The sequence below is a fragment of the Onychostruthus taczanowskii genome, unplaced genomic scaffold, assembly GCF_017590055.1.
Source record: "Onychostruthus taczanowskii isolate IOZ18803 unplaced genomic scaffold, ASM1759005v1 scaffold63, whole genome shotgun sequence".
NCBI lineage: Eukaryota > Metazoa > Chordata > Aves > Passeriformes > Passeridae > Onychostruthus > Onychostruthus taczanowskii.
In genome coordinates, this window is record NW_024504012.1 from 904,502 (window position 1) to 931,254 (window position 26,753).

General features: G+C 41.6%; 1 protein-coding gene across 2 annotated transcripts in view; it reads right to left on the minus strand.

Annotated features, from left to right (window-relative positions):
• COP1 (COP1 E3 ubiquitin ligase) overlaps positions 1–26,753 on the minus strand; it is a 123,330-nt gene that overhangs the window by 33,584 nt on the left and 62,993 nt on the right. For both annotated transcript variants that reach the window (XM_041420182.1, XM_041420181.1), the window contains exons 15-16: positions 20,241–20,357; positions 2,531–2,648 (exon numbers count right to left, since the gene is read on the minus strand). In XM_041420182.1, coding sequence (XP_041276116.1) covers positions 2,531–2,648; positions 20,241–20,357 — 235 coding nt within the window. The remainder of the gene's footprint in view (positions 1–2,530; positions 2,649–20,240; positions 20,358–26,753) is intronic.

Consider the following 26,753-nt stretch of genomic DNA (forward strand, 5'->3'; position numbering starts at 1 on the left):
CTGCAAAAAAGCTTATCTCAGTCCTCAATGACAGCTGGAATGACAAAGGAGCGATAAGGGAGCTGCAGCAGGATTTGTTAGTCAGTATTATTAGTTAGTATGAGGTCAGATCAGGAAGAAGGTATGAATTTTATCTGTAACACTGTGACTTAAGCAGGAGTGCATTCCTAACCTCAGGTTGAGATGAGAGGCCCAAAACAGAGCATTCAGCTTCTCTGCCTGGTGCTTGTTCCACGTCTGTCCCTGCCCTATACTGCTGCTCATTCTCCCTTCTCTCATCCTCACTCTCACAGGAACAGCTCACAGAAGGTAAAAAGGGGTATACTCCTGCTTTTTTTTTGGCCCACAAGTACAGGCAGGTGCTTTCTGTGCTATTAGGACAGGTGTATTTTTAAATACTGCTTTTAAAAGCTTCAGAGTTGCCTGGACACTAAACTTTTCTGCAGGCAGGGAAAAAATAGCAAAAGACTCATCCCTGGTCCACAAGCTGTCAGATTCCTATGACAGCTGCTGCTCTTAGCTTCCCATCAAGAAGACCTCAGATACACATGCACTTAACCTCTGTATTTCACTGGCATACCTACTAGGTGTCTTCATTAAAATAAAAACACTGAAGTCTATTACTAATGGGAAGTTTTTACTGTTTATGAGTTCCCATCAAGCTCTAGCCATGTTTACATTGCTTAGGATAAGCATGCCATGAAAGAAGAAAGCTATTCACCCTTGAACTGCAAGGAGAGACAAAGGCCATTGATCCTGATGGTGTTACACTGCTCTTCTTCTGGTTTCATATCCTCTCCAAAAAACATCTTGGATGTGCTGCTCTGTTAAATCTCTCTGTAAATCAGCACTGTAATCAATGTGTTGTGCTAAATACCAGGCAGTTCTGAACACCCCTGAGGTCAAAACCTATCTCTACAAGGCAAAGAAAATCAATGCAATCCATAAAACAGCTTTAGCTAGAAATTTAGAGAATCTGAATATACATATAATTTTTTCTTAAATCAGTGCTTGATTTTTGAGAATCCCTACACTGCTGTTGCCTCTACTCAGTTTGCAAAATGAAAGGCAGGCAAAATAATCTGCTCTGACATTTCTCCCTGTTCACACACCAGAAGGTAGTTGGACCCTTCAGTCAGTCCCCTCACCCTGCTGCTGCCTGTCCAAGTCTGACAGCCCTAACAGCTCTATCAATAACTCCTCTCACAACCTTGGGAGATGCTTTCTCAGAATGCTGGCCCAAGCAGAACAGGGCCATTGTGTCCTAAAACATCCCATAAATGATGCTCCACTTGATTACGGCTGCAAAACATTCCCAGTCTCTTCCTGTTTCTATTAAACACTTTCTATAACAGAGATTTGGTTCAAAGCATTAAATTTAATTTTCTCTGTGTTCCAGATATGAATTTGCAGCCTTATAGAGTTATAATGTTAATAGAAGTAAGAAGAGAGAAGCTGATTAAATATAAACAGTACCAGAAGCCACCAGGGAATCCTCCATCATGCAGCTCAGCTCATAGTAATTCCCTTGCAGCCTGAAAATACCTTAAAATGCTGTGTTTCACTGTGTAAGAACATGGGAGAGAACCAAGCTGGATAACCACTGGCTCAGCACATGACAGCTGGATCTGCCCCTGTGATCCACCCCTGCTGCCCTCAGGTGTTACACACGAATGTGTTTGGATCCAAAATTCCCCTGCAGCCCCTCACCCTCCCCATCAGGAAAGAAGGGTTCACCTTTGCTTCACTGAAGAGGCTTGTTTTTCCCTAGGTGACCTGACATTCATTCCCAGGTGAAAACCTATCCAGAAGGGAGGCAGCCACATCTGGCTTTGGGCAGACACATCAGGCCATGTAACAGAACAGAAGCTGGAGAATATTGCTCCTCAGGGCCTCCACAGCAGATCTTACGGTCTGCCCTGGCTGAAAAGCTGCATGCTATTAGAGTCATGAAACACAGCTTCTCTTTGTGCACTTTCTTACCCAAATATAAGCCCAAAAAGGGCCTTCACAGAGCAGATAATAAATTATCAGAGAACAGATCAAACAGTCAGTCCTGTTTGAGCTGCTTTCAGGCTGTGGCTAAACCTCCTCTTCAGACCATATACACAGCAGTACTATTTGATCTCTTCTGTCACTCAGCAGTTGTGTTCTACTGCAGATTTTTATCCCCAGGGCTCTGCCAGCAGCTTTCTCCATCACAGAGCTCTGGCCAGGAGCATCCTCAGTGCACACAGGGAGAGGAAAGTCCACCTGCAGCTTCCCAAAGTAAGCGCTTGGGCACAGGAGCCAGATCTAGTAGTCTTCATATTCCTCTTAAGCATTTTAACTCCACAAGACAGAGCACAGCCAAGTGACACCACGAATGAATTTCTATTTTTGACTCAGAGAAAAGCAACGATCTGCCTCCCAAAAGCACAGCAGTCTGTGAGAGCAGCCACCCACACAGGTGAACTTGCTCAGCAGCCCTGAAGAGCACAGAGGGGCGAGGGCTACAGAGTTTTTAGCCTACATAAAAGGCAACACTTACGCAGAGACGATTTCTTCCCCGCTGACGAATTTTGCATAGGAGACTGCCTTGCGGTGCCCTTTGAACACCATGATGGGCTGCTTAGTGTTGCGGAGGTCGTAGTAGTGAACACAGTGGTCTGCAGACAAGGGAGAAAAGAAGTTTAATCACTCGGGAAGGACGCACAGGACCTGTAATGATCACAACACAAATCCTGCCTGCAGTTCCTACATCTCATTTCAAGCCCCGTCTAGGATAAACAGTCTGTACTACAGCAAAAGAGGGTTCCTAAAACAGCCCCAAAATTCATTCTACAAGGGTCCATGCCCCTTTCAAAGGGTCAGGAAAGGAAAAAGGTGCATTCATATGTGTATGCCTGTGCATGAGTCCTCCTGCAAACCCCATGACCCTGTTCAAGGCAGCAGCTAAAAGGACTCACACCTCTTCTGCCTGCCTTCTCAGCTCCCTGCCCAGCCACTCCAATTGCCATTTCCAATTCCCAGCCTCCTCCTTTTCCTTCCTCAAGCTGTCTCCTCTTGGAAAACTGTTGAAGAACTCAAGGGTAAAAACTCAGTCTGCTACTTAAACTGGATTGTGGAAAAACAGGATTAAATTTGTCATGCTTGCTTCTGGATGGATAACCTTCCTACCTTTGTTTTTTGCTTCTCTCCTCTGACTTTATTACCAATCAAGAAAGAATTAGCATTTCTGCTAATGAGGGAAAAGACTAAATTCCAGTTCATTTTAAGATTTAATTCACAGATGTGCCCCAGTGCCACAACCATATGAGAGGGATCACAGCAGAATTAGTGATACGTTTGCTTTCCTACACAGCCAAATGTCAACTCCCAAGAAACCAGAAAAACAAGGAGAGGAAACCTCATGAGACCCAAGCCCCAAACACCCTCACAGTGCTCCTTCCAGCTCAACAAGGTTAATAAGCTTCTTCCTTCCCAACTTTCAGCCTTTAATGTTGAATTTCATTTAATTACTCCTTGCTATTCTGGAAGCACAGGGAGGCAAGGCCAGGGAAGGCCACACACATGGAAACCAAGCTGGACATCTCTCTCACCAAGCAACTTGTGACAGCCAGACATCAGCTGAAATCTTCTCTGACCCTCCTCCCACTGAAATAATGTCCTACTGGTGGAAGCTTATCACAAAGATTACATAGAAATGAATTCAAAAGCCAAGAGCTACAGCTATTTTTGTGTTTGCATAGCATTTTAAAGCTGGGTGTTGTCCTCTGTACAACTGAGAGACCTGCTGCCTCAAAATCCCATGTGGTTTGAGAGATAACCAGGTTTACATCAATCAAGCTACTGCAACCACCACCAGAGCAGCAAGGGGAGCTCCTCCCCCAGACTAAGGGGCTAATTGGTGGCCATGGCAGGACAGGGTGGGTTCTGTGTCAGAAACAACTTCAATAAAATAAGGTGGGCAGGCAAATCACCTTCCCCTCTCACTGCTTCCAGCACTTTACTCTCTGCAGATAACCAGCTCAGAGGCCTCTCTGGGTAAGGAGTTCTGGCTCTCTTCCTCCTCAAGGTGTAAAAGCAGATGCTCCAAGCAGCCACACCAAGTTTCCTCCTCCACTTACACGGACAAATTACTCTTATGTTGAAACACAGCAGCTATTGCACCCCTTACTACCAGCACTGAAGGTGCTGTGCCCCAAGCATTCTCTCAAACAGCTCCTGTGTCTTTCACCTCTGAAATACTAAATCTTCAAACAACTAAAATCCCAGTGTGTTCTACCATTTGGGTACATTAATTAGCTGTAGAGCAAGACGATGTTGCAACAGGCTTATTACAGCACAATGGGTTAATTTTCTAAGGGACTTTAATTAAGCATTAACACTCTAACAAGATCTGGGCATCTCGGTCTCTTCTACTTCCCTGAAAGCTGGAGCCAAGAAACTCCACAGTTTTTCGTCTATCCAGCAGACCTGTGGGAGCTGTGAAACAGTTAACTGGCAATTGTTATTTTAATGAGCAGGATGATTCTAGCAGGGCTTTTCATTAGGAATCAGTTAGTGGATAAGCCTTTCAAGTCTATTTTTGCTTACAGTTTCAACACTGGCCCATCATTAGGGCACCTTTTTGAGCACCAGATCTTATCCTTCAAGAAAACGGCAGGGAAAGGATACCTATATGCAAGCAGCTGGAGCAATGCAGAGAGGAGGGAGCTGTAGCAGGGCAGACAAGTCTATCTGCAGAAGAGAACCACGAAGTTGCATTCACCTTCCAAACATCCCAGTAAACAGCTCAAAGCCTGGCAGCATCTGGCCCCAGCACGGCTGTGCCTCTCGGCATCAGCAGGGCAATCAATCACTGTCTGCTCTCATCACAACGGGTCTGAGGGAACTGAGCAAGGCCAGTGGGCTCCAAAATTAGCCACTTAATTATTAATTGATTATTTCAGCAGACAAAGTGTTGGCGCCCAAATGAGTTTTAGTTTTTTGTTTGTTTTTTTAAATTCAATTGAAGCAGCTATTTTTAAGTAGATACATGAAGATGAATGCTCACTGCACTCATTAAAATCTGAACAGGTGGTCATGTTTTACAATTAAAGAGATACTCTCTCTTGTAGGCCATATGGACTTCACAAAAAACATGATAAAAATGCCATCTGCTGAGGAAGTAGAGAGCACCAAAGTGAAGCGAAATGAGAAAAATACAACTCCCAGGGACCCCAGCAGAAGCCTTGCCTGGTGGACTTTGATGATCTGAAATTGCCTGGGAGGGGCAGCATCTCTGGCACACCAGCAGGTCTGAGGTGAGGTGGCAGGGTGCTCTGGGAGGCTCAGAAAATGAGTTTTTCCCAGGAGGCAGATGAAGGTGGGGGAAATGGAGTGGGCAATGAGGGGAATCAAACACTTCCTGAACTTCACAAGAACCTATCAGCTCATCCAGCATCCCAGTTCTGGCTCCTGCTCTCAGCATCCCAAGCAGACCATGGAGCACGCTCCACTGCTAACCAGCAACACCAGGGGTATTTGCTTCTTGTTTGCTCCTCAAAATGAACAATAATACCATAATTCAGCTAATTTCTACCCCAACTAGAAAATTCACTCAAAACAAGTTTATCTCAGAATTCACATTTAGAGAGTTAAAGCCTCCTGCCTGCCCAGCCCTTGGGCAGCAACAGCTCCCTGCTTCACCTTTTCTTCTGCATTCAGGCTTAATTTAAATATTTATGAAATAAAGGGAAAGAACATGTATATATTTCATAACAAATTAAACACTCCAGAACAATTCTCATCTAGTTCAATGTCACTGCAGAAGCTGAGCATGACAGAAATCTGCTGCTATAGTTTCTGAATTCAAATGTTTGCTGGCAAGTGTTTTTTTTTTTTTTTTATATATCTCAGAAGGCAAAAAGGACAGCTAAGCTCTGCCATTGCTGCAGAGAGGTCTCTGACCACAAGCCTGAGTCTGTAAATAGTGCTTTTCCATTACACTCAGCTTACTTCCCTTAAGACACTGCTGCTTTCACCTTTGAGCCATCAAGTGACAACTAATCAAGAATTCAGACTTCTCCAAACCCCTGAGATCTTGCCACCTCTTCAGTAAATACAACCCGTGTCAGCAAAGGATGGCATCCCTCTCTGCTCAGCTGCACATAAATTCACAAGACTCCAGCTGGCAGGAAAAGAGCAAAAGAGAAGGATGGGTTTGTGCTCAACAAGGTGAAGGGATCAGCACCTCCTCAGCCTCAATTCTCAGATTCAGCTTGGTTGCAGGGGTGGGGATACAGTAAATGAGCTGATTATGTGGTTACAGTCATAGAAAATCAGATTTCAGAACTTCTAAAATAAGACAATTGGGAATTGCTAATGGAGCCAGCAGCAGTGTAGGTAATCTCCAAGTTGTTTAGAAAAATGGAATTGATCTTGGATTTTTAGTTGTTTATACAAAAGAAAGAAAAGGGCAGTCTGTTTTTCCCAAAAGTGATTTTCCTTACATTTAGACTTGATAAAAAAATTTACAGAACTGCTGTTACCAGCAGGCTTTGGGTTCAACACCACCTATTGTAAAGCTCTTACTGCGTAGCGATGAGCAGCAGCTCCACAAAGAGCAGCAAGGGTTATGACAGGGTGTCACACAGCAGCAGTTCTATCTTTCACTGAGTACCAGCACACACAAGGCAGCCACACACAAAAACCAGAGAGCAGAGCAATCCCACTCTCCAGGTAACATTCATCTTGTAGGTCATATGTTTCACCCACTTTCACCAAGAACATTAATCAGCATCAGCTAATCCACAAGCCCCCCCAGGCTCTTTTCAACCAAGAACCACTTACTTGAAGGAATATCAAGCCAAGGACAGCAAAACAGAAATTTACCTGCAATGCAACAGTTTTATATTCAAAGGATGTAACCACTAGAAAGACCCAAGAGCTGCATACAAAGGTTCTGTGGCTCTCCTCTGGAAAACTAAATTGCTGGAGAATCAATGCCCATTTTTCTTATTTCAATCATTTAAAAATGCACATTTCTCAACAGTTCAATATTTCGATTATTGATCCATTAAAAAAAGAAGTCCTTTAAATTACTTGGATTTCTCAGCACTCACAGACTTGAGAATATAATGATGTTCCTTGTTCCACAGGAGATAAATGCCACAGACAAGATGTCCTTATTGAAATGCACAGCTGTCAGGTAGGCAGCCAGATGTTAATTAAGTGGTCTGGTAGAAGTATTCTGTGATCAAGGCACATTTTGGACTTTTTCAAAATAAAATACATCTTCAATAGCAAACCTAAAGGTCAAAATAATTTCATACATTAATGCTCTGGCTACAGCCTGCAATCCTGCATATCTCGTGCTACAGATCTTTTACTGAAACAGAAGCTCAGGCTGGAGTGTAATCTGTAATGTGCTCTTGTGCTTCTCTGACCATGATGGTCTCATCTGTTACATCTAGTAGCTCATGTCCTCAGCTCATGATTGCCCCATGTTCTTCATTTGTCTGTTTTCCTCCATATGAACTTCAAGTTTGGATCAAGGCTGGCTTGTTTTCACCACTGAAACTCTGCATATCAGCAGTAACAAGAGACGTTTATAGTCTGAGGGGGTGTATTTAAATGACCTGTTTAACAAGACAAACTGAGTCAGAGCAAATTTGGTGCAAGATACCTCTGCTTGCCATCAATTAGATTATGCTGGGGAAAACAAAAGAACAGTAAAATAAAAGGATATAAAAAAAGCCCACAAAATGCTTTTCCATCAGAATGAAAAGAGGAGAGACATGACTTCGTAACATTTCATTTCAGTTTTATTTCAACCAGCTAAAAAAAAAAAAGATTTCAGAGTTCCTGGAGGAAGCATCTATCACTCAAACATTGAAGGGGTTAGCTGAAGTCCAATTATATATATTTAAACATCTACCTATACAAATTGATCTTTTTTTCACTCATTTCTCCTCTGTATACCAAGTGTAAGCAAGATCAGTCAGTTTTCAAGGCTCTGAGAATTGTATCTAGGCAACTTGTTTAGCAGGAAAATATAACTACATCATTATACCTTCAAGTGTCCAGAGTACAGTGGTTCAAATCAAAGCTTGTTTTGAGTGTCTCTGGGTAAAAGGAAAGAGCACCCACTGTTATTTCCCTACCTGATGTGTCATGAAAGAGGGGACAAGCCATCGTGATGAATATTTGCTGAATAGAGATAAACAAGAGGTAGAACAACAGAACTTTAGATGGGTTAACCAAAACTCTCATTTTTGGCCAGGCTCAGTGTGATTTCTTGCTATAAAAAAAGGAAGCTTGAATCCACAAGGTCTTTGGCTGGACTAAAAATGGAAATAGGATCAGGAGACTTACATGAAGCCTCAGCTTTCACCAGGAAAAGCCTTTCTTCTATTAGGGAGGAGAAAGACGAAGGAGATAAAAAGGAAAAACATCCTGACGTAAAAATAAACTCAAATCATTGTCCTTCCATACAGTACACTGAGGATGACATGGCACATTAGGGTACCTTGGTCCTTAGAGAAACCTGAACAAGGGCCAAGTAAACAACACCTGAGAAAAGGCTGCCATCAGAGCCCAAACCCTGAAAATTAAATGCTTGAAAACTCATTTCCTTAAATTCCAGAGGAAATCTACAAAAGTCATCTACCTAGCTCCAGAATTACTTAGAGACTTATTGAAAAGCCATTAATAAAAAAAGTGGAACTTCTCCAGTGGATCTTCTGTGTACCTGTGCACCAGGAAATGGAGCCTCCCTGCCAAGGCAATGATATCAAAGGCTGGTTGAAAGACACTTAGAATTTAATTATGAGGAAGCTCAAATGAAACTTAATCCTATATAGAATGCCATATCTGTTGGAAAGCCATTTTTGCTCAAGGGCCCTGAAAGTCATGGAATACTGTAGTTTGGAAGGGACCTCTGAAATCCAGCCAGTCCAACTGCTCAGTCAAGGATGGGACAACTGCAAAGTTGGATTCAATTTCCAAGTTAAATAATTGTGTTCAAGAGCCCTACTCGGTCGCGCTCCAAGCATTTCCAAAGACAATTCTATAAACTCTTCCCTCAGCTGTCTTGAAAGTGCTTCTATGTCAAAGGATTAGGGAGATTTTTTTTTTAAATACAAACTTGCTTAAGCTATTTGCTGTTGACATAAGAAAGGCAAGGCATTAGCCCACCTCTCAGCACTACAGCAATAATGTTTGGGCTGTGTTTTGCTGCACAGGTTTCTGGCTTCTCAGATCTTTCAGGTTTTGTCTATCTACACCCACACGACGGGGGTGGCACAAAGCACTGTCATACAACCTTAGCTCTCCTTTAATTCACTTTTTTCTTACTAGTGAAAAAGAAAAAGAACAGCTCAATTTTAACTGCTGCCAAGCCTGTAATACCAAACAAAAGTACTTGCAGATCTTCATGTGACTTTATTCAGGAAGTCTGGGGTAGAAATTTAATCTTCCCCACAGCAGAAAGGCAGGCTGGAGTTTGAACATCCATGTGTGGGTCTTGCTCTGGAGAGAAGACTGGGGACATAGGACAGCTGAACATTCCATCTTTGGCAATAATTCAGCTCAACAAGTGAAACTTCATGGAGTGACAACTCCCCCAAAAAAATCTCTTTCAGGGCAGAAGAGACAGGACAGGGAGGAAAAAACAAGGTCTTTATTTCAGCAACAGAAATGCAGGGTAGCATTTGGGCATTTGACAAAGAATGGTGAAGAAGCCTTCCAGCCAACAAAACACTATAAACAGATGTATTTCAATTGAGAGAGTAGTACTGGAATGGGATATGATGAGCACAGGGTTTGGCCTATCACAAACCACTTCTGGAAGGGAAGACCGTGTGATAGTTTCCATTACATAAAATAAATAGATGCTTCAGGAAAAGAAAAGAGATGACAATGCATTAGGAACAGGGAAAAGTGGACTTGAATTCACAGGAACAAAGCCCTGCACTAAAAATTAGCACAAGAATTTTCTGAAGAAGGAATTAAATAATATCAACAGCAGTAAGTTGACATCAGTGCCCTCTGTAACAAACAATTTCCCTTACTGTAAAGGCAAGAGATTAAAAATGGGTTTGATACAGCCTGAAGCAAAGAACCTTTGCAGACAAAACTGTCTGGAGCATCCTGCTGAAGAATGCAGTGTGCTGCTTCCCTCCTGCAGCATGACAAATCACATGAGGAGCAGACAGTAGAATGTCACTCATGACCCATGTCACTCCAACACCTCCCCAGAGAACACTGCAGCACAGGTAAAGCTAACTAGTATTTTTAATTTTTCCTGTTTTTACCTTCCCTTCCAAAAAAACCCCAATAAAGCAAGAAAAATTTATCCCAACAGCTGTTATCACAGGCACATTAAAATGTTTGCTGGATGTGGCTTTGTAGTCACAAATTTTTCTTCCAGCAGAAACTGCAAGTGCTTTGTTTCTATAATTAAGACAAAATTATTCATCTGAAGCATTTGCTTTTTCCTCTTCTTTTTACCTGGAGTTTCCTTTGCAGTGAAGGAACAGTATTTCTCTGAATAACCATTCTTCTGCAGCCCTGGGGAAATCTCAGCAATCTCTTTTAGAAGCAATGCTCTGCTCCACAGCAGCAAACTGTAACAATGCCCTTATTTTGTATTTCAGGTGTGTGTCCAAGATGATTTGGGATGCAGTACTTCATTTATATTTGCTCTCAGAGTTCTGTCTAGACAAGTGGTACCAGACTCCTGGGGAGGTCCTGCACACCCCATCTTCATAGGTGTCAAATATTCAATGGCCACCCAAAAAGGGACTGAACTTGAGAAAAGCATTCAGTGCATATTTTCCCTGCAGGTGGAAACCTCCCCCGTGTGCTCTAAAGACCATACAGGATTAAGCAAGGTCTGTATGATTCATTTTGCTGGTAGCAAAATCTTAAAAAATCCCAAACAACTAAACCCTTTAAAGTGAGGAAGCCACAGAGCCCATGATGTTAGCAAGGAGATGAAAGGAAGTTTCTAAAGCAGAGGAAGGCACACGGGTATTTGGAGATGACAACTTAATCTCATTTTCCTACACTGCAATACAGATGATGGGCAACAGCCCCCAAAGATTAGATTTAAGGAATCCAATGGAAATCTACCCTCAAAAAAAATCATATTTAGAGAATTAAACACAAATCCAGCCCAGGTTTTCATTTAAACAAACAAAGAACACAACTTTGAGAAGAAGGAAAATGATAAACAGTGTTTAGCAAAATGGATGATAAAAGGGGCACAATGAGAAAGATCCACTCCAAGAAAACCGAAATAAAGAGCTGAGGTTAGACTGAATGTCTGTCAGTTTAATCTCTGGCAAAACCAACAGCACAGTAAGACCCTTCTACTTTTCCTTCTACAAAAGAAAGGCTCAGGGGTGTGCTAGCACAGGGTTTCAGGTCAGCACTTGAAATATTTTGACAGAGCTCTGCAGGAAACACTATACCCTGCTTTAGCCAGCGATTTGCATCTCTTACTCACACCAACGGTACTATTTTTTAAAAAATATATACCAACACTAGCATTCCTCTAAAGATCTATATCTCCCTCTGCTGAACAGATAAAGAGAACAGCAGCCTTGATGGGAACTGCCAACTGGATTTTTAACCTTTGTATTCCACAGATTCCCTATAGCTCAAAGTTACAGATATCATTTGCCAGGTTATGGATAATGGTCTTTGCACACTGGGGACATTTTGTTACTGACCTGTCTAAAGCTTTTGATACAGCAGCCCATAAAGCCTTCATCCTAAATAACTTGTCTTACATTAAGGAGAGAAGGAAGAGACATAAAACATTAGATATTAATCAGGTGACAAAAGGGCTCTGATGGGAGAGGGAAGCAAAACAGATTTTTCTAGAACTCTTTTGAAACTTTGACCTTTATGGTTTTAAAGAACTATAGCAATTTCTCACAGGAGCAAGGGATAGATGTTTTTTTGCAATTCAAGGGTTGTTGTCTATTAGACTGTTGGAGAAACAAAATATTCAGTACACACAAGCAAGATTTAATAATGCTACAAAACTAATGAAGACAACAGCAGTAATAAAACCTGGAGCTTTGGAAAGAATTCATTCTTCATATCTGAAACAGGAAAAAATAGTTATGCACTGTTTAGATGCAACATTCAGTTATGCTCCTAACACAGCTTTTCTCACTGACTATGTAAAGTGCATCACTTTACATGCACTAGTGCCTGTAAGCTGATGTCCAAAATAGATTTTATGATACCTATAACATGTGAAGAACAGTCATTTTATGATAAAAGGTGCTTCAATCCATGCTGTTTAAATGGACTAGACCTTGGAAGAGATGAAACTTCTTACATGAGCAACAGGAGCCTTACTTGCACATGGAGTGCTGGGTACATCTATCAAAGCTAAAAATACCATGCCACTTGCTGAACACATCTCTCTCAATTCAAGATACATACTGCACACAACAAACACTTTTCTTAATGCCGAAGCCATATCAGCTCTGGTTCTTTGAAGGAATCAAAGCTGCACAAGTCACAGAGCTGTGGTGCAGGGAAAGGGCAGCACAGTCAGATTCCCTGGAACCACACACTCCAAGAGGTCAAGATCATGTAGACAAGGGCTTGAGGCATTACAAAAGATGGATGCAAAAGGAACATCCTCCCTAGGATTTTAAGAGTGCATTCATGAAGAAACAGCTTTCAGGTTTCTGTTGTATTTGTATTAGTAGACATCACACAAAGAGAACCAAACAGGCTTCAAAGCAGTCAAAGTGGCTCTAAGGAAGGGGAAGTGCAGGCTTCTGAGACCTGAGTTGGCCAAATTATCAGTCAAACCTAATTTTAGTCCAGAACTACATTTTGCTTCACTAGCCTGAGGAGGTATTAGTCTTAACTAGCTTCTGGAGATGATGATCTGATTCATTAACTAAACTGACCTCACAGCAGACTCCATTGGAAGAGAGGAAGAACATTAGAAGTGTTACAATTGCTAAAATCCAAGCTTCAGATAAGAGGGCTTAAACCAAAGGTATGGTGGATTGTGTACACAGGGAAACAAGCATAGGAAAGCATGTGATGATACACAGGTATCCAAGGTAGAAAAGAAGCAACATACCCTAGGTAGGCAATGAAACAAGTGACATGAAGAGCAACTGGATTTGCACATGCATCTGTGGTCTCATTTTTTGTCATTTTCTTGAGATTTAAATGGCTGATACGAGCCTTGCCCAAACATTTAAAACTCTACCCTTAAAGACTCATGCAGTGTTTAGATGCTCAGACACTATGAAAAGATGCCTTTTAGATAAGAGCCCACACTGCACTCACCAGTTACAGATTTCCCTGTGCTATGTGACAATCTTCACCAGTTATTATGGAAGCACAGTACCCAAATAAAAGGCTGAAACAGTTAATCCATGCAGTCTGAACAGGAGGAAACACAGGAAGCCATTACAGAGGATGTCATTCCAAAGAGCAATTCCTTTGAACGAGCTACCAGAAAAAAAATGCAGCTTTGGAAACTGCTGAGGTTGGAAAGCATTAAACTCTTAAGGGATACAGCAACAGCTAGCAGCAAGAGCAATTTGGCATTCTGAGAAAAAGATGAATGTTGGAGTTGGCTATCTGTTCCTGAATTCCAAGGCTCATTTCAATTTAAATTTGAATTTCGTCACATTGACTAAATGACTTCTGTGCCAGTTGTAAGACAAAATGTTCATGAAAAGAATATTTAAGCAAACAATTAGCACGCTCATTTCTGCCAATGACAGATTTATCCTTTTCTCTAGAGAATCAAATGGAGCTTTTCAAGTTCATTTTATTCATTCACTTGTTACTGAAGTGTGATGACCTCTGGGACAAAGTTAGGAAACTCCCCAGTAGGTCTCTATATTGTTAGTCACTATTCATTGCAATTGCTTTATCCAGGACAAGTCAGATACTGCTTTTTCTGTGTAAGTAAAAAAGTTCTATCAGCTCTTGAACTCTTAAGGCTTATGTGAAAATTGCACATGCGACACATCCTGCACACTGATGAGAGGTTTCATGTCCCTTTGTGATTTCCTAGGAAGCAGTGGCAACAAGGCAGGAAGACACTACCTGGCAGATCTGGCAGCGTCTCTGATGTGCAGGAACAGAAAAATCAGCTTAACTACAAAGATCTTAAGTTTAAATAACATGATATAGGTGCAGTTCTTCTCACTGCCAGTCCCAAGCAGAAGTACAATGTGATCCACCTACCAGAGCCAGAGAGATTGCCTTCACCAGGACAGCAGAAGGCCTGGTTTGGTATCTCACCTTCATTTACATCCCAGGGTCCATGAAGAGGGATAACAAGTCAAACCTTCAAAGACTTGTCCTCACCTAAAAAATCCCATTAAGCTCAGTGTTTCCACTACAATAAGTACTTTGGGACAGAAACACGATCACAGCCCTACTGGCCAAAAAATACAGACTCCTCCAAACAAGTCTTAACTGACTGAAGTCCTGTAAATGCTTTCCAATGCAAAACAAATGAGGCTTTGCAGTGAATTCTGGAATGAGTTTGAATTAAAGGTGACAAATGTGCACTTCCAAAACACAGACCTTGTCCCCTACTTCGCCTGCCAACAGCCTCAGAGATCATGGACTAGAGGAAGGTTTATTATTACCTGCCCACAAAATGAAAATGCATAGTGCAGGTAAAGTCCTATCCAAGTCATGGGCAAGCCCTGAACTGCTGCATGCCACTGCTTTCATTAGGGTTGAATTCTGAGCACTCACTGCTGTGAAGTTTTTCCACAGGTTTGAAAGGAATGCCTAACCTTTGTCTGTGCCTTTAAACACTAAGCTCAATTCATACACTGAAGGTAATCTTGTAGCTCAACCCCAGGGAAGCTGCCTAACTCCACCCTAAACAGGTCATATATTCACACAAATAGATCTTTTCTGAGTCACTGCAGGCTTTCAACAGAACATACTACTCACCCATGAGAATCTATTAAGGTAAGACCTTGCTCTCAGCTGGAAAACATTAATTCTCTTCCAAAAAGGCACACTACCTTCTTGGTCATTAATATCCCATCATTCTTCTGAGCTGAATGACAAGTCAGGTAAGTCACCCAGATCTGAGACAGTGTACAAGGCTAACTCTACAGGGAGATGTTTGGAAAAGAGAAATCACTGCTCCAGTTACTGCAGCACAAAAATCAATATTTCACTGGCCAGGATAGTCTCCAAAGTGGCCCCACTTGGACACCAGGTATATTAGAAAAATGGAATGATGATAAAAAAGCCACTTTTGACCCTGAACTGTAAGTGCATCAGGGTGATGCAGAGACCTTAAGGGGTGGGTAAATAACTGCAAAAGAGAACAAAGCTGTTGACACAACAACAGGAGTCCTTCATAATGCTGCTACTGATCAAATTATCAAATTATTTTTGTGACCATTCAAAACCAGAATACAACACCATTGTGCAATGCTAAAGATGGTGCACAGGAAGCATCTTTAAAGAGACTGGAAAACGTGGTGGGGAAGGGCAAAATCACCTTGAAAGGAAAAGCAGAAAGTGGGGAAGGGAATAAGGAAGAGAGAGAGCTGGTAAGAGAGGAGAACCTCAGCATTAAGAGCACACCTCATGTTCAGTGAGGGTTTGCCCCTTGTTAGTAATTACTGGCATTGATACAGGCTGCCAAAAGCCTGTCTGGGGCTGGCACTGGTGCTCAATGGATCAGGGAATAACCTAATCCAGAAAAAAAGCAATTCAGTTTTGGCCATGCAATTGGTAGTGTGAAGGAAGAGATGGAAAAGCAAAATCTGGGGTGTTTAGGAGGGAGTATGGCATCTCCAATGCAGGCAGTCTCCAACTCTGTTGCTGTAGGTAGTAAGATCAGCATCAATCAGCACCATCCCACTTCTTCCCTGCTGTGGTCACTTCATCTGAACCCACAATATCAAGAGTTTGTGACAACATATCAAAGCTGTTTTAGAGACTGATCAAAGCTAAAACTAATGCAGCGAGACCTCAAGTTCTGACTATGCTGCAGCTGTTCTGTTGCTATCCTGTCCATATGTGTTTCTCTGCTGCCTGCACTTATTTTGTCAAGTTCCTGGAGAGGAGACAGTCTCTGTCCTGCATTCTGCAGCCCTGAGAAACCTCTCTCAGCCCTCAATCCAACCTGCTAGATTTGTGGGTCCTACAGGGAAAAAATACAGTGTTTGAAGAGATGATGCATCTAATGTCATAGAAACTTCAGATCTCTGAATCCTTACAAAACCTCTGCATAATATATAGGAAATAAAAAGTCAGTGGTAGCTGCTGACACTATTACAGCAGGCTGGGAATAAAACATTCCTACTATCAATAGCTACACTGAGCTCACTGGAGTTAGCAGACAGTCTGATCTCACCCAGGCTGCACAACTTGGATATTCCAGCTGCGAAGTGCATGATGCATTTTCAGCCTTTAGTTTTCTTTTTAAAGCAGGGAAACAGCACTGCCAGAAAATATATGGGTTAAGGACATCAGTGCTATTGCTGAGGCAGAACAATAATAACTTCAGCCATGATTTATATAGCTAATTTCAGAATAAAACCCTATCTGTTTTTAAAAAGAGGAAAAGACCACAATGACCTGATTTTGTATTTGGCAGTGATTACAGTTTATACTGGACAATGTTTCAACTCAGTAAGCATGCAAATAGAATATTTTATTAAAGTAACAGACAAAAGGGGTCTTTTCTTCTTTATGCGCCCTCTCTACTGCAACAGATTTTATCAGGCTGCAGCCAGACATACTGGCTTTCCTCTCACCTGAACTGCCTGATTTTAAGTGAATTACTTCTCAAACCAATATCCATTTCTCTTCTATAGGCTCTATTTCCAGTTTATGGCCCATTTGTTCTGTTTTAAGCTACCCAAGATAATTTTTTTTGGTCATCTAAAAGCTTCAGAGTGAAGAGTCCAGAAAAGAAACTTATATGTCACCCACATTAGATGCTAATCCTGAGATTTGCTTTTATAGTGGCATCTAAAGCTTGTTTTCCTACATCATCTGAAGCCAACTCAGCGCTCTCTACTAGAGAAGAGTGTTCCTCATGGAAATCAACAGTCTAACAACACTTTTAAAGATGGCTATGTTTAAATCAAAGCATCACAGCACATCCTGTGACAGAACCCCCCCCATTTCACTCACTGTGCCACAAAGCTCACAGACTGACTTTGCTTCCAAATCCACCCCTACAGTCCTTCAGTTCCCTCCTTTTATTTGGCAATGCAGCATGGAAACTGGGTGCAGGTGGAAATGCTTTTATTAGACGCAGATCTCTGGTTCAAGATTCCCTACAGAGAATGAAGCAAAGTCAGGCTGTGGACTCTGTGCTTCCTCAGCTCACCTAATTCATGCCATGTATTGGTAGATCTCTAAGGGACCTTGGTACCTTCCTTACAATTTTTCTGCAAAAGAGTTTTAAAATGCAGAAAAGCACCACCCAACCTTTCACTTGTACACAGCGTGGCATGGTGGGCCCTGTGGGCCAACAGCCAAAATACTACAAACAAGTGGGAAGAAATGTAAGATGGGGACAGGGTAGAAAGGACCTTAAGATGGTCATTCTATTTCTGTGGTGAAGGCAAGGGAGGAACCAGCAGAGAGATGCTGATCTAGATGAAGCATCTGATTAGGAAAACCCATTTCAAGGAGGCATTCTGAACAGATGCATGCAAGTAGGCAAGCTGCATTTGCCAAGGGCAGAGAACTTTTCTTAAGCAAGGTGTGAAAGAAGAGGACATTAAGAAAAGATGGTCCAGCTTTATGAATGGTTAAGAGAACCTTTAAAAAAATAAAAATGTCAACCCTGAAAAAACTTCTACTTCAGTCAAAATTACTTGAAGTTATGCTGGCTTTCAGCTATTCTGCATACAGAAAAAAGGAACTGAAGTGTGTATGCAATTAATAGTATAATCAATCAATTTACTTCTTCCTTTTATAGCTCAAATATTATGTACCAATACTTCCTCCCTAACCATTTTATGAATTGCTTACCTCATCATGTCTTAAACTATAGATATATACATATATACACACAAAAATACAGACATAAATATAGCATTAAGCCCCATCAAATCGGCAAATAAATTGAGAGTATATATAGAAACAGTACTTCTGTTTAAATACAATTCAAGACTTTGTGGGGCATGAAATGCTCAGAAGTCTTGGCTCTTCTATCCTTGAATAAATCTCTGAATAAGTAATCAAAACAGTTTTCAAAATGTGAAAATCCTCTTAGCCTGTGAGCAAGCCAAACTTTCTGAAATTGGCCACTACACTGGTCACTGAATTAGTGTTTAGTGTTGTGGACTGCTCATTTTTATTTCTGCTGGGGGCAAACAGGAGTGGTCAAGTCAGTGTGCCCTGTTCCCTGCTTTTTTTTTTTTAGTACTACTCAAGGAAGTCAGCTTTGACTCTTCCTTTATTAGTTTTATAGCCTATGTGACAACTCATGCTATTCAACAGTTATGTTCCTTTTTCCACAAAGTAAATGAAATTATTAAGCAAGACTAGCCGAAGCTGATGGAGGAGAAAAACCTTTGTCTCCATCATAACACACTAAACATGACTGTTTTACTATATGGAGTATGAAAGCAGACACTAACTAATTTCTTTGCTCTGATTATTTTTTAGGACTTCAGAAATAATGTCTTTCAAGATACCAGTGTTTCTTTTAATATGCCATTTTCCTCACATGTATTTATGGCTGAAAGATCAATTAGAATTCCATTGTGGGAAGTAATTTCCACCATTTCAATTACCTCATGTAATTGTTTCAACAATCATAATATCAATCAAATATATCCATTTTAATTTTTATTTAGAGATTCAATTACCAAACATCAAGCAGATGTAAACACTTCTTTCAGTACAAATACTCTTTTACCCCTCAGCATCCACTAAATCATAGAAACATGCATGCAGTCCTTTAAAACCTCCATGAAACTTTTAGGGCTTCCTAATGCTTCTTTCTCAACACACTTGCTGAAGACAAGCCCAGTTTGTTAGACCTGGGTGTGGGGACAGAGACACTCCCACCTGCTCCTAACCCATGTGCCCTCCAGCTCCAAAAGCCTTCCTTGATTTATCTGTGCCTTATCCCCCCTCTGCCTTTCAGGTGGCACAGAACCCCAGTTATCTATTTATCGAGAAGAATTCTGTTTCACAGTGCTTTTACAGGTATATTTTAATCAGTGGCTGATCCATTTGGAGCTAGTGCTCATCTTTCCCTAGAGCCCTTCCCAGAGACTCCATTCTCATTCAAATGCTGCTACTAGGTATTGTCGTTCAACTATTTTTACTTGTGATTCACTACACTTCAGAGAGATGCCTGTCAAGCAAGTCAATATTTTACACTCCAGCTTGAATCCATTTTTGGATTCAAAATGCAAGTTTATTTTTTGCCTCCTAAGAGTTACAGCCAAAGCAGAACCGGCCTGGAAATGAGAATACCCAAATGAAATGGCAAACCAGTGGTTGCAAGAATGATCAACGTATCTCCCAGAGTCCAGAGAGAACAAATGTTGTCAGAACAACTAGTTACAAGTCCATTAAAACTCCCCAAGGAGAAAGAAAATGCAGAGTTGGTTAAACATTTATAGGCACCTGTGAGTTTTAGTTACTGTATGCATAGCACAATACAGCTTCCTCCCAAAGCAACACCTGCTCTGCTCTCAGATCTTTGTGTTATCACCAAGAACCATTTAATCTAAGTGAATAAAAGGCTCCTTGTGCCTTCCCCACTGACTAATTAAAAAAAATAAAAATGTTAACAGCCATCTTTGCCCAGCTTAGGAAAACATGAGCCCACCCACAGGGATTGTAGTTGGAGCTACGGGAACATGCACAGCCACAGCTTTTACAGCACGCTTCAGGTAAAACCAGTTAAAATTCCCAGTATGGCTTTGCAGCATTTACAGAAAAATATTATAAATCAGAAAGAGCAGCTCTCATCATGTTAACACATTGAGGCTCCCAGAGCTGAGCTCTGCCTGGTTGCCTTAGCGATCCCAATAAATGCACCGGGTGATTTCTTTACCTGCCTTATCTCTGATAAAGGCACCCAAATGAAAAAGCCAGGCTGGGGCGTGACATTGACACAGCATTGTGGCACTTGACAAGCTTTACTCAGAGACATTTTAACTGCAAAGACACTTCAGTCCTGGGCACAGCAGCCAACCTCACATCTTTGGGGAGAATAAGGAGTAAAGGAAGGAAGAAACAATATCCCTTTTACCTACCTGCACAGCCAAAAGCTAGGTGATACCTAGAAGATGGGCTGAATTTGACACAACACACGTTAGCCTTGGCCTCAATGCTTGCGACTGAGTTGTCCAAGTTGGTAGACCACAGTTTCACTAGAGAAAGGGAAAGAGAGGCATGAATAAACAAAAAACAACAAAAACATCAACTTCATCTGAAAGGCCTAAAATCTAGGTATTTCATTAATAAGATTCTGGAAAGCCTCAGTTGCTAAGATGTTAGTGAGTCTAAAGGGTCAGTTGGTGGTTGGTAAGTTTGAGAATATTCTCAAGTCCACATTGTAGATACTCTATACACACAGGAGATGCCAGAAGTGCCCATCCCACACACCTGAGACCATCAGAGTGATTAACCACATGCTATAACCTCAGTGATTATGGTTACTGCAGTGCAGATTCATACAACCAAGGCTTACATCCTTTTTTGCTCCTTCTCCCTGGGCTGGGAGAACTCTGTGCTCCACAGCAAAATTGCTTTGCACAGAATAAATATACCTAATTGTATGCACAGTGAGTGAGAACAACTTGTTTTATTCTTGAGAAACTGGCACAGACAGGAGAGAAATCAGTATGCTGGCTTCCTATGATGCAATAATCCCCTGGAACAAGAACTTCACTGTTCTGTGAGAGTACCACATGAACACTGATTAAACTACGTGCTAGAAGGGGCTCTTCCACTAAGCACTCCAGTGCTTCAGAGAATGACCAACAAAAAACACCAGGGCTTTTCAAAATACAGCCTTCCCCACCTGCCAGAAACACTTCAAGCACCATTTAACCTTAAGATGGAAGAGTGCCAGGTGCTCCTCACATAGTCGTTCTTATTATTAAAAGCTAAACAATGCACTGCCTTTGGTCCAGATAAAGGAGCAGCAGATTGGCATCAAGCCCCATTGATGCCTACAAGGCAGAAAAGACTTAAACATCTCCCCTCCCTCTTTTATTGATGAGTGGATCAAGCTGTACTTGAGTATCACAATCTGAGGCTGGAAGCAGAGCAAGCTGGAACCAATGTTAAACATACAGTTGCTACATGAAGGGTTAAAACCCCCTCAAGAGCTCCCCTTGAGCTGCAAGTGTTTCTTCTGTGGCCAACAGATCCTCCTTTCTTACTGAAAGATCACTTTGGAGGTGAAGTGAGAAAGAAATGGCAAAACAACAGGAACCTTGCAACCCACTGTGATCAATACATGAGAGATCAGCAGTCTTATGGTGTGTCCCCCACCCTCTGAGGGGTCCTCTGTGCCACCTGTTGGCAAGCATTTCCCAGGGGCTTTGAGGGAGAAGCAAGGCTTCCAGTTGGATTATCCAAGGATGTTTCAGAAGACAAAGGAAAAGGAGGAATACTGGCAGGTTGGTTCCAGTGCGCTTTTTGACAGTATGGCAAGCAATGAAAGCAACAAGCCTGGGTTGTTTCTGACCATGCCAGGATGGAGGAAACAGCACTGCTCAGAGCACACCAAGGAATGATTGTAAATACAGCACTGTGTGGATATCTGGCAGCTGCCTGGAACCATCAGAAAGCAGCACACAGACATCAGCAGAAATACAAACCCCAGTGGCATACTCTGTTTGCCCAGAAGCAAAATTCAATGAAAATAGCAGCCAGCCTTCGGATGATTTTCAGAAATGAATGCATTCTCATTGATCAGAGCTATAATATTCACCCTAAACACCTGGCTACATTTTTAAATTATATAAAAGCTTTGCAAGCATGGCTTAAGAAGCTCTCTTCTCCCAGGCAAGATGGGATGATAAAGCTTCTCCACCATGTTCTGCACTTGGGGACAGAGGGGAACAGGGAAGAATTTTGGAGAGCAAAAAAATATTTATATTTTGCTTAAATGAACAGACACCAAGAGATGAGTAATCTAAGTTCTGGTGGCATTAAAGGCCATCAAGTTTATGGATGACATAAGAAGCAAATAAAACATTTATGAGAGAACAGTGCCAGTAGACAACACCACTTCAACTTGAGGAGTGTGGGGTGGGTACACAATCTCAAGTTCAGAGCAATACTCTGCCAAAATTTAGTATTAAAACAACACAGGTTTTCTTTGAAGCTTTCCACCCAGGTACTTAAAGCTGCATCCAAAGCAGCCAAGTCTCTCCTTGACCCCCCCAACCAAACAAATGGCCATCTGGTCCCAGCTCAGTATCAAAAGCTAATTGAGGGCTCTGTTTCAGCTTGGCTCCTTTTTTCATTCAAGCTTGCAGGTCATAAGCTGAGCCATTTAATCTGGTGAAAAGACAATCCATGTGCTCAAAGTCATCATAATATTCGTTACAACTGACAGGCACAGATTAGAGCCTGCAATTTCTGTGATCTAACTGCTGTGAGATATGCTGGGCTCCAATTATATCTTAGTCAATGCCATAAAAAGGATAGATGGGACACATAACAACACATAATGAAACATGTCAAGTTTTACCTAGAACTGCCCATTATTTTTTAAAAAGAACTGACAGGTTAATAAAGCATAATTCATAAGGGTAGAGTTTATTTTCTGTAGCTTTCATCGGTTTTGCTGAGGTCGAGGCAGTAATTATCCAACACAGATGTCTTGGTAACATCCAGAATTGTGTTGATGAGACAAGCAACCATCTGAGATTGACTGTTTCTGAAACACATGTTCTCAAAGCATATTTTCTCTCATTTTGCAGCTGCTGAGAGACATCTTTATGTGGCCAAATACCCACCCCCTCACTAGAGTATTAAAAAGATACCTCCAGAACAGTTTTTTCACTTTAAAATGTTTCAGCCTTTTCAAGATTTTTTTTAGTTGGAGCTTTACACCAAATGTCTAAGTTCATCAGTTAATTTCCCATGCATCAGTTTCATGTCTAAACACTGAGTAAAAGAGGCAGAAGCCTGTACTACAATAGCTGAAGGTTGATGTTCACAGTTGGTACGCAGAGTAAGGATGTTTCATCCAGCCTGTCGCTTGTGAATTCTTATCTGCTCATCTGCTGCTACTCTGGAAAAGCTCTAAGCCAGGAATAGGATCTTGCTACCAGAAATTTCATTTGCAGAGATTAGCAGAATCCCTAGGAAAGGAGAAAGCTGCCTAATTGTCCTGCTAGGCAAAATTTTGGATCCACTGCCTTGTGCAGGGGTCAGGAAGGTGGTGTAAACTGATGACTGTCAGTAGGTAGTGACTGCAGGGCACTCCTTGCATAAGGCGCAGACTTTATTGTCAATATCATAAACATCATCTTGACTTCTTCAAGGCACTTCCACTAAATCAATCCAACAACCCCACAAATCTCCACAAAATTACTGAATTTTTAGCCAGAAAAATGACCAAACCGAAGGTTCAACTAGATATTTTGAGAGCAATAAATACTTACACCTCAAGTCAACAGAAGCTAAAGGAATGAAATCTATCAATGAAAATGAAGTCCCAAACAATCCTGTGGAAGTTGGTGGAGCAGACTGAGCTGCAGTTCTCAGGCCATTTCCCCTCTGTAGAAGGCTTTTTTTATTTAATGAAGCCATATCTGCACATCTTTGTTGCCTTGCTGAATTAAGTGCACTACAAAAAAAAATAGCTGCAGGACTAGTACTAGGGTCTAATTTATTGAGGCAGCATGGAAATTACTTTCCTTAGATGTAATGAGACACAGGCCTGCATTCCTCCTTGCCATGAGACAATGAAAAGTAACTATTGCTACAAACTCAGAGCTATCAGGTGCTCCTGTTCTATCCTACCTCTCAATTTTGAGCCAGGAAAAATGAAGGAACTACAGTTGTAAAACCAGGACTCAGTGCTTCTTCTATCTTCTTCTGTTTTTGAAGCTGTCTGAAGCTAAGTCAGACCAGAGAAACATTTGATCACCCCAGAAAAAAAGCATCTATCCCAGTGAAGACAAATTTACCCACAGAGCATCACCAAATATTTCACTGTCCCTCATCTGCTAACTTTACCATGGCCATAAAACCCCACCCCCAATGCAGAACAGACAGCTGAAAGTCATCAGCTAAGTGTACTAGCTCTAGCCCTGTCCTGGTACTTTGATGGCATCATTTTGCCTTCACAAAATTCATCTTTTCTTCTCCAAGAGCAGAAATTCACTCCTACTTACATGAGTATCACAGCTCCTGCCATTATTATCTGCATAAAAGAATTTAAATTAAGGCTGTGCCTACTCCCCAAGCTCCTTGCAGAACAAGTAAACACCAATTTTGCCCACTGCTATCTAGTTAGAGCATACCTTTGGGTCCCTATACACATACACAAGTACCTTTGCCCCTTGAAAAAGGGAGTGCATAACAACTGTAGATGAAAGTGAAGGGTTGTACACACACTAGTTATTTAAGTACAATAATGCTTTTATGCTGTCATTATCTGCTGTGGAAGTAGGAAGATCTTCCACAAATAAGCATATTCTGGATTTTTTTCATCTCACAAGATGGACAATACAAGAACCTGGGGCCCAAGGATGCTGCTGCTAATTATAGGAGAGTCATTTTCTGCCTAACAGCACTGTTAGCATCCCCTTTGTAGTGCCTGAGCCCCAGCAGAGAGAGCTGAAAAGCACAGGATTTTTCATTCATAAGCACCTTCTCCAACACACATCTACTTTCAGAATTAGCTTCTGACTTGAAAAGACTGAGGGGAGACAGGCAGATACACAGGCAAGCAGGAAGAACTGGCAAAGCTGTCCCTTTTTTTGCTGCCTTGTCCTGACCACTTGACAGGGAAATGTGATGCTTGTGCTTTCTGGGGAAGAATGATGAGATTAGCTCCTGCACACCCGGTGTGGCCTCAAAGGAGCAGAGAAATCAAAGAGGACAGGAAAAGTAGATAAAAGATCTTTCCTGCCAGACACTCTACCTGGCCAGACATGTATTATTGTGTATTAGAACTGATCAGAACTCGACCAAACCACCATGAACATAAGCAGAAGGACAAAATTTTAAGTCAGGCAGGTTTGAATTAAGACATTTGTCATGAGTGTTATCGTTCCCTCACATTTAATTCTTTCAGTGTGATCACCCAAATGGAAGATGGACACTATAACATTAAACATTTTGCTGCTATTGCTCTGTACATCAAAAACTTCTAAAATCTGTGCTGAGACTCCTTTTGTCTCTGAAAGGCTCTTTAAATATGTAAATCACAGGCAAGTCATGGTAAAAATAAAGAATAAAATGTTCCAGACCAGTTTTATCCACCAAAACCCCAATATACCTTCAAAAGACCTTTGTGAATTGAAATGCAGGTTGTGTGGTTCTGCAGGCTTTATTACAACAATTTCTAAGTAAACAGTACACTTCTAGGGACAATTACTGAAGAAGTGAACAGTCAAACTGAAGACAGAAGCTCTGCTTGCAACTGGGCTTTGCAAAACTGGACACCTTGTTAACATGCTAATAAATGCAGATCTATGTGGCAGATTAGCTTTTTATATGCATGGCAAGAGTGGGGAGCACTGATGAAGAGGCTGTTAACTTACAAGGTGAATATTCAATCCTGCTGCATTTAAGCACACAGAAAACACACCTGTCTTCCACCAGAAACGGAAGGGGAACTGTACTAAAAACATTTTAAACTCACCTTAAATAAAAAATAATCATTAAAATTTTGTAAATGGAATTACTGTAGTGACAGGACAAGGGGAGGGGCTTCATACTGCCAGAAGGCAGGGTGAGATGGGCTATTGGGAAGTAATTCTTTGCTGGGAGGGTGGGGAGGCCCTGGCACAGGGTGCCCAGAGAAGCTGTGGCTGCCCCTGGATCCCTGGAAGTGTCCAAGGTCAGGCTGGACAGGGCTTGGAGCAACCTGGGACAGTGGAAGGTGTCCCTGCCCATAGCAGGGGCTGGAAAAAAAAAGAGCTTTAAGGTCCCTTCCAACCCAAACCATTCTATGATTCCATTATTGTCAAATATAATTGAGGAACATTAATTTCTTTTTGAACAGCATTTAAAAGCTTTTTGGAAGGGGAGAACAGCTCACAAAGTTCAGCACTTATGAAAAATTAGTTTATAATTTCAAAGCAAATCATTAAGAGCTCTGTCCAGAGCTCTTTCAGCCCATCTGGGAGAAGTGATCCCCACTGCTTAGGGAAGGAACTTTTAAGCTCTTGTTGTTTAAATAACTCTGATTTGATACTGTAAACATATTACAGATAAAACTCTCATTCATTAGGGATGAAGAATATTACACCTCCCTCAGGGCCATCCTCTTCTTTAGGAGCTTCCTGTATAGAAGAGAAACATTTTTTTACCACCATGTGGTAAAGGGCTTGGCCTAAGGATTCTCCAAAAGTGCTTTTTCAAATGGACCCAGTAGTGTGGAAGGCTGAGAGCTATTCCCAGCACTCCTACTCAATCCACCATCCAGCTCCTTAAAGCTCCAAGAAACACAGTTTTTAACATGCAGAGCTACAGGTAAAAGAGCAGCAGGCATTTTTTAACTGCTGCTGTTTTACTGACAGCCTCGTTTTTGAAATATAAATACATGCTGTTCTTTTGAAAGGCCCCGAGGC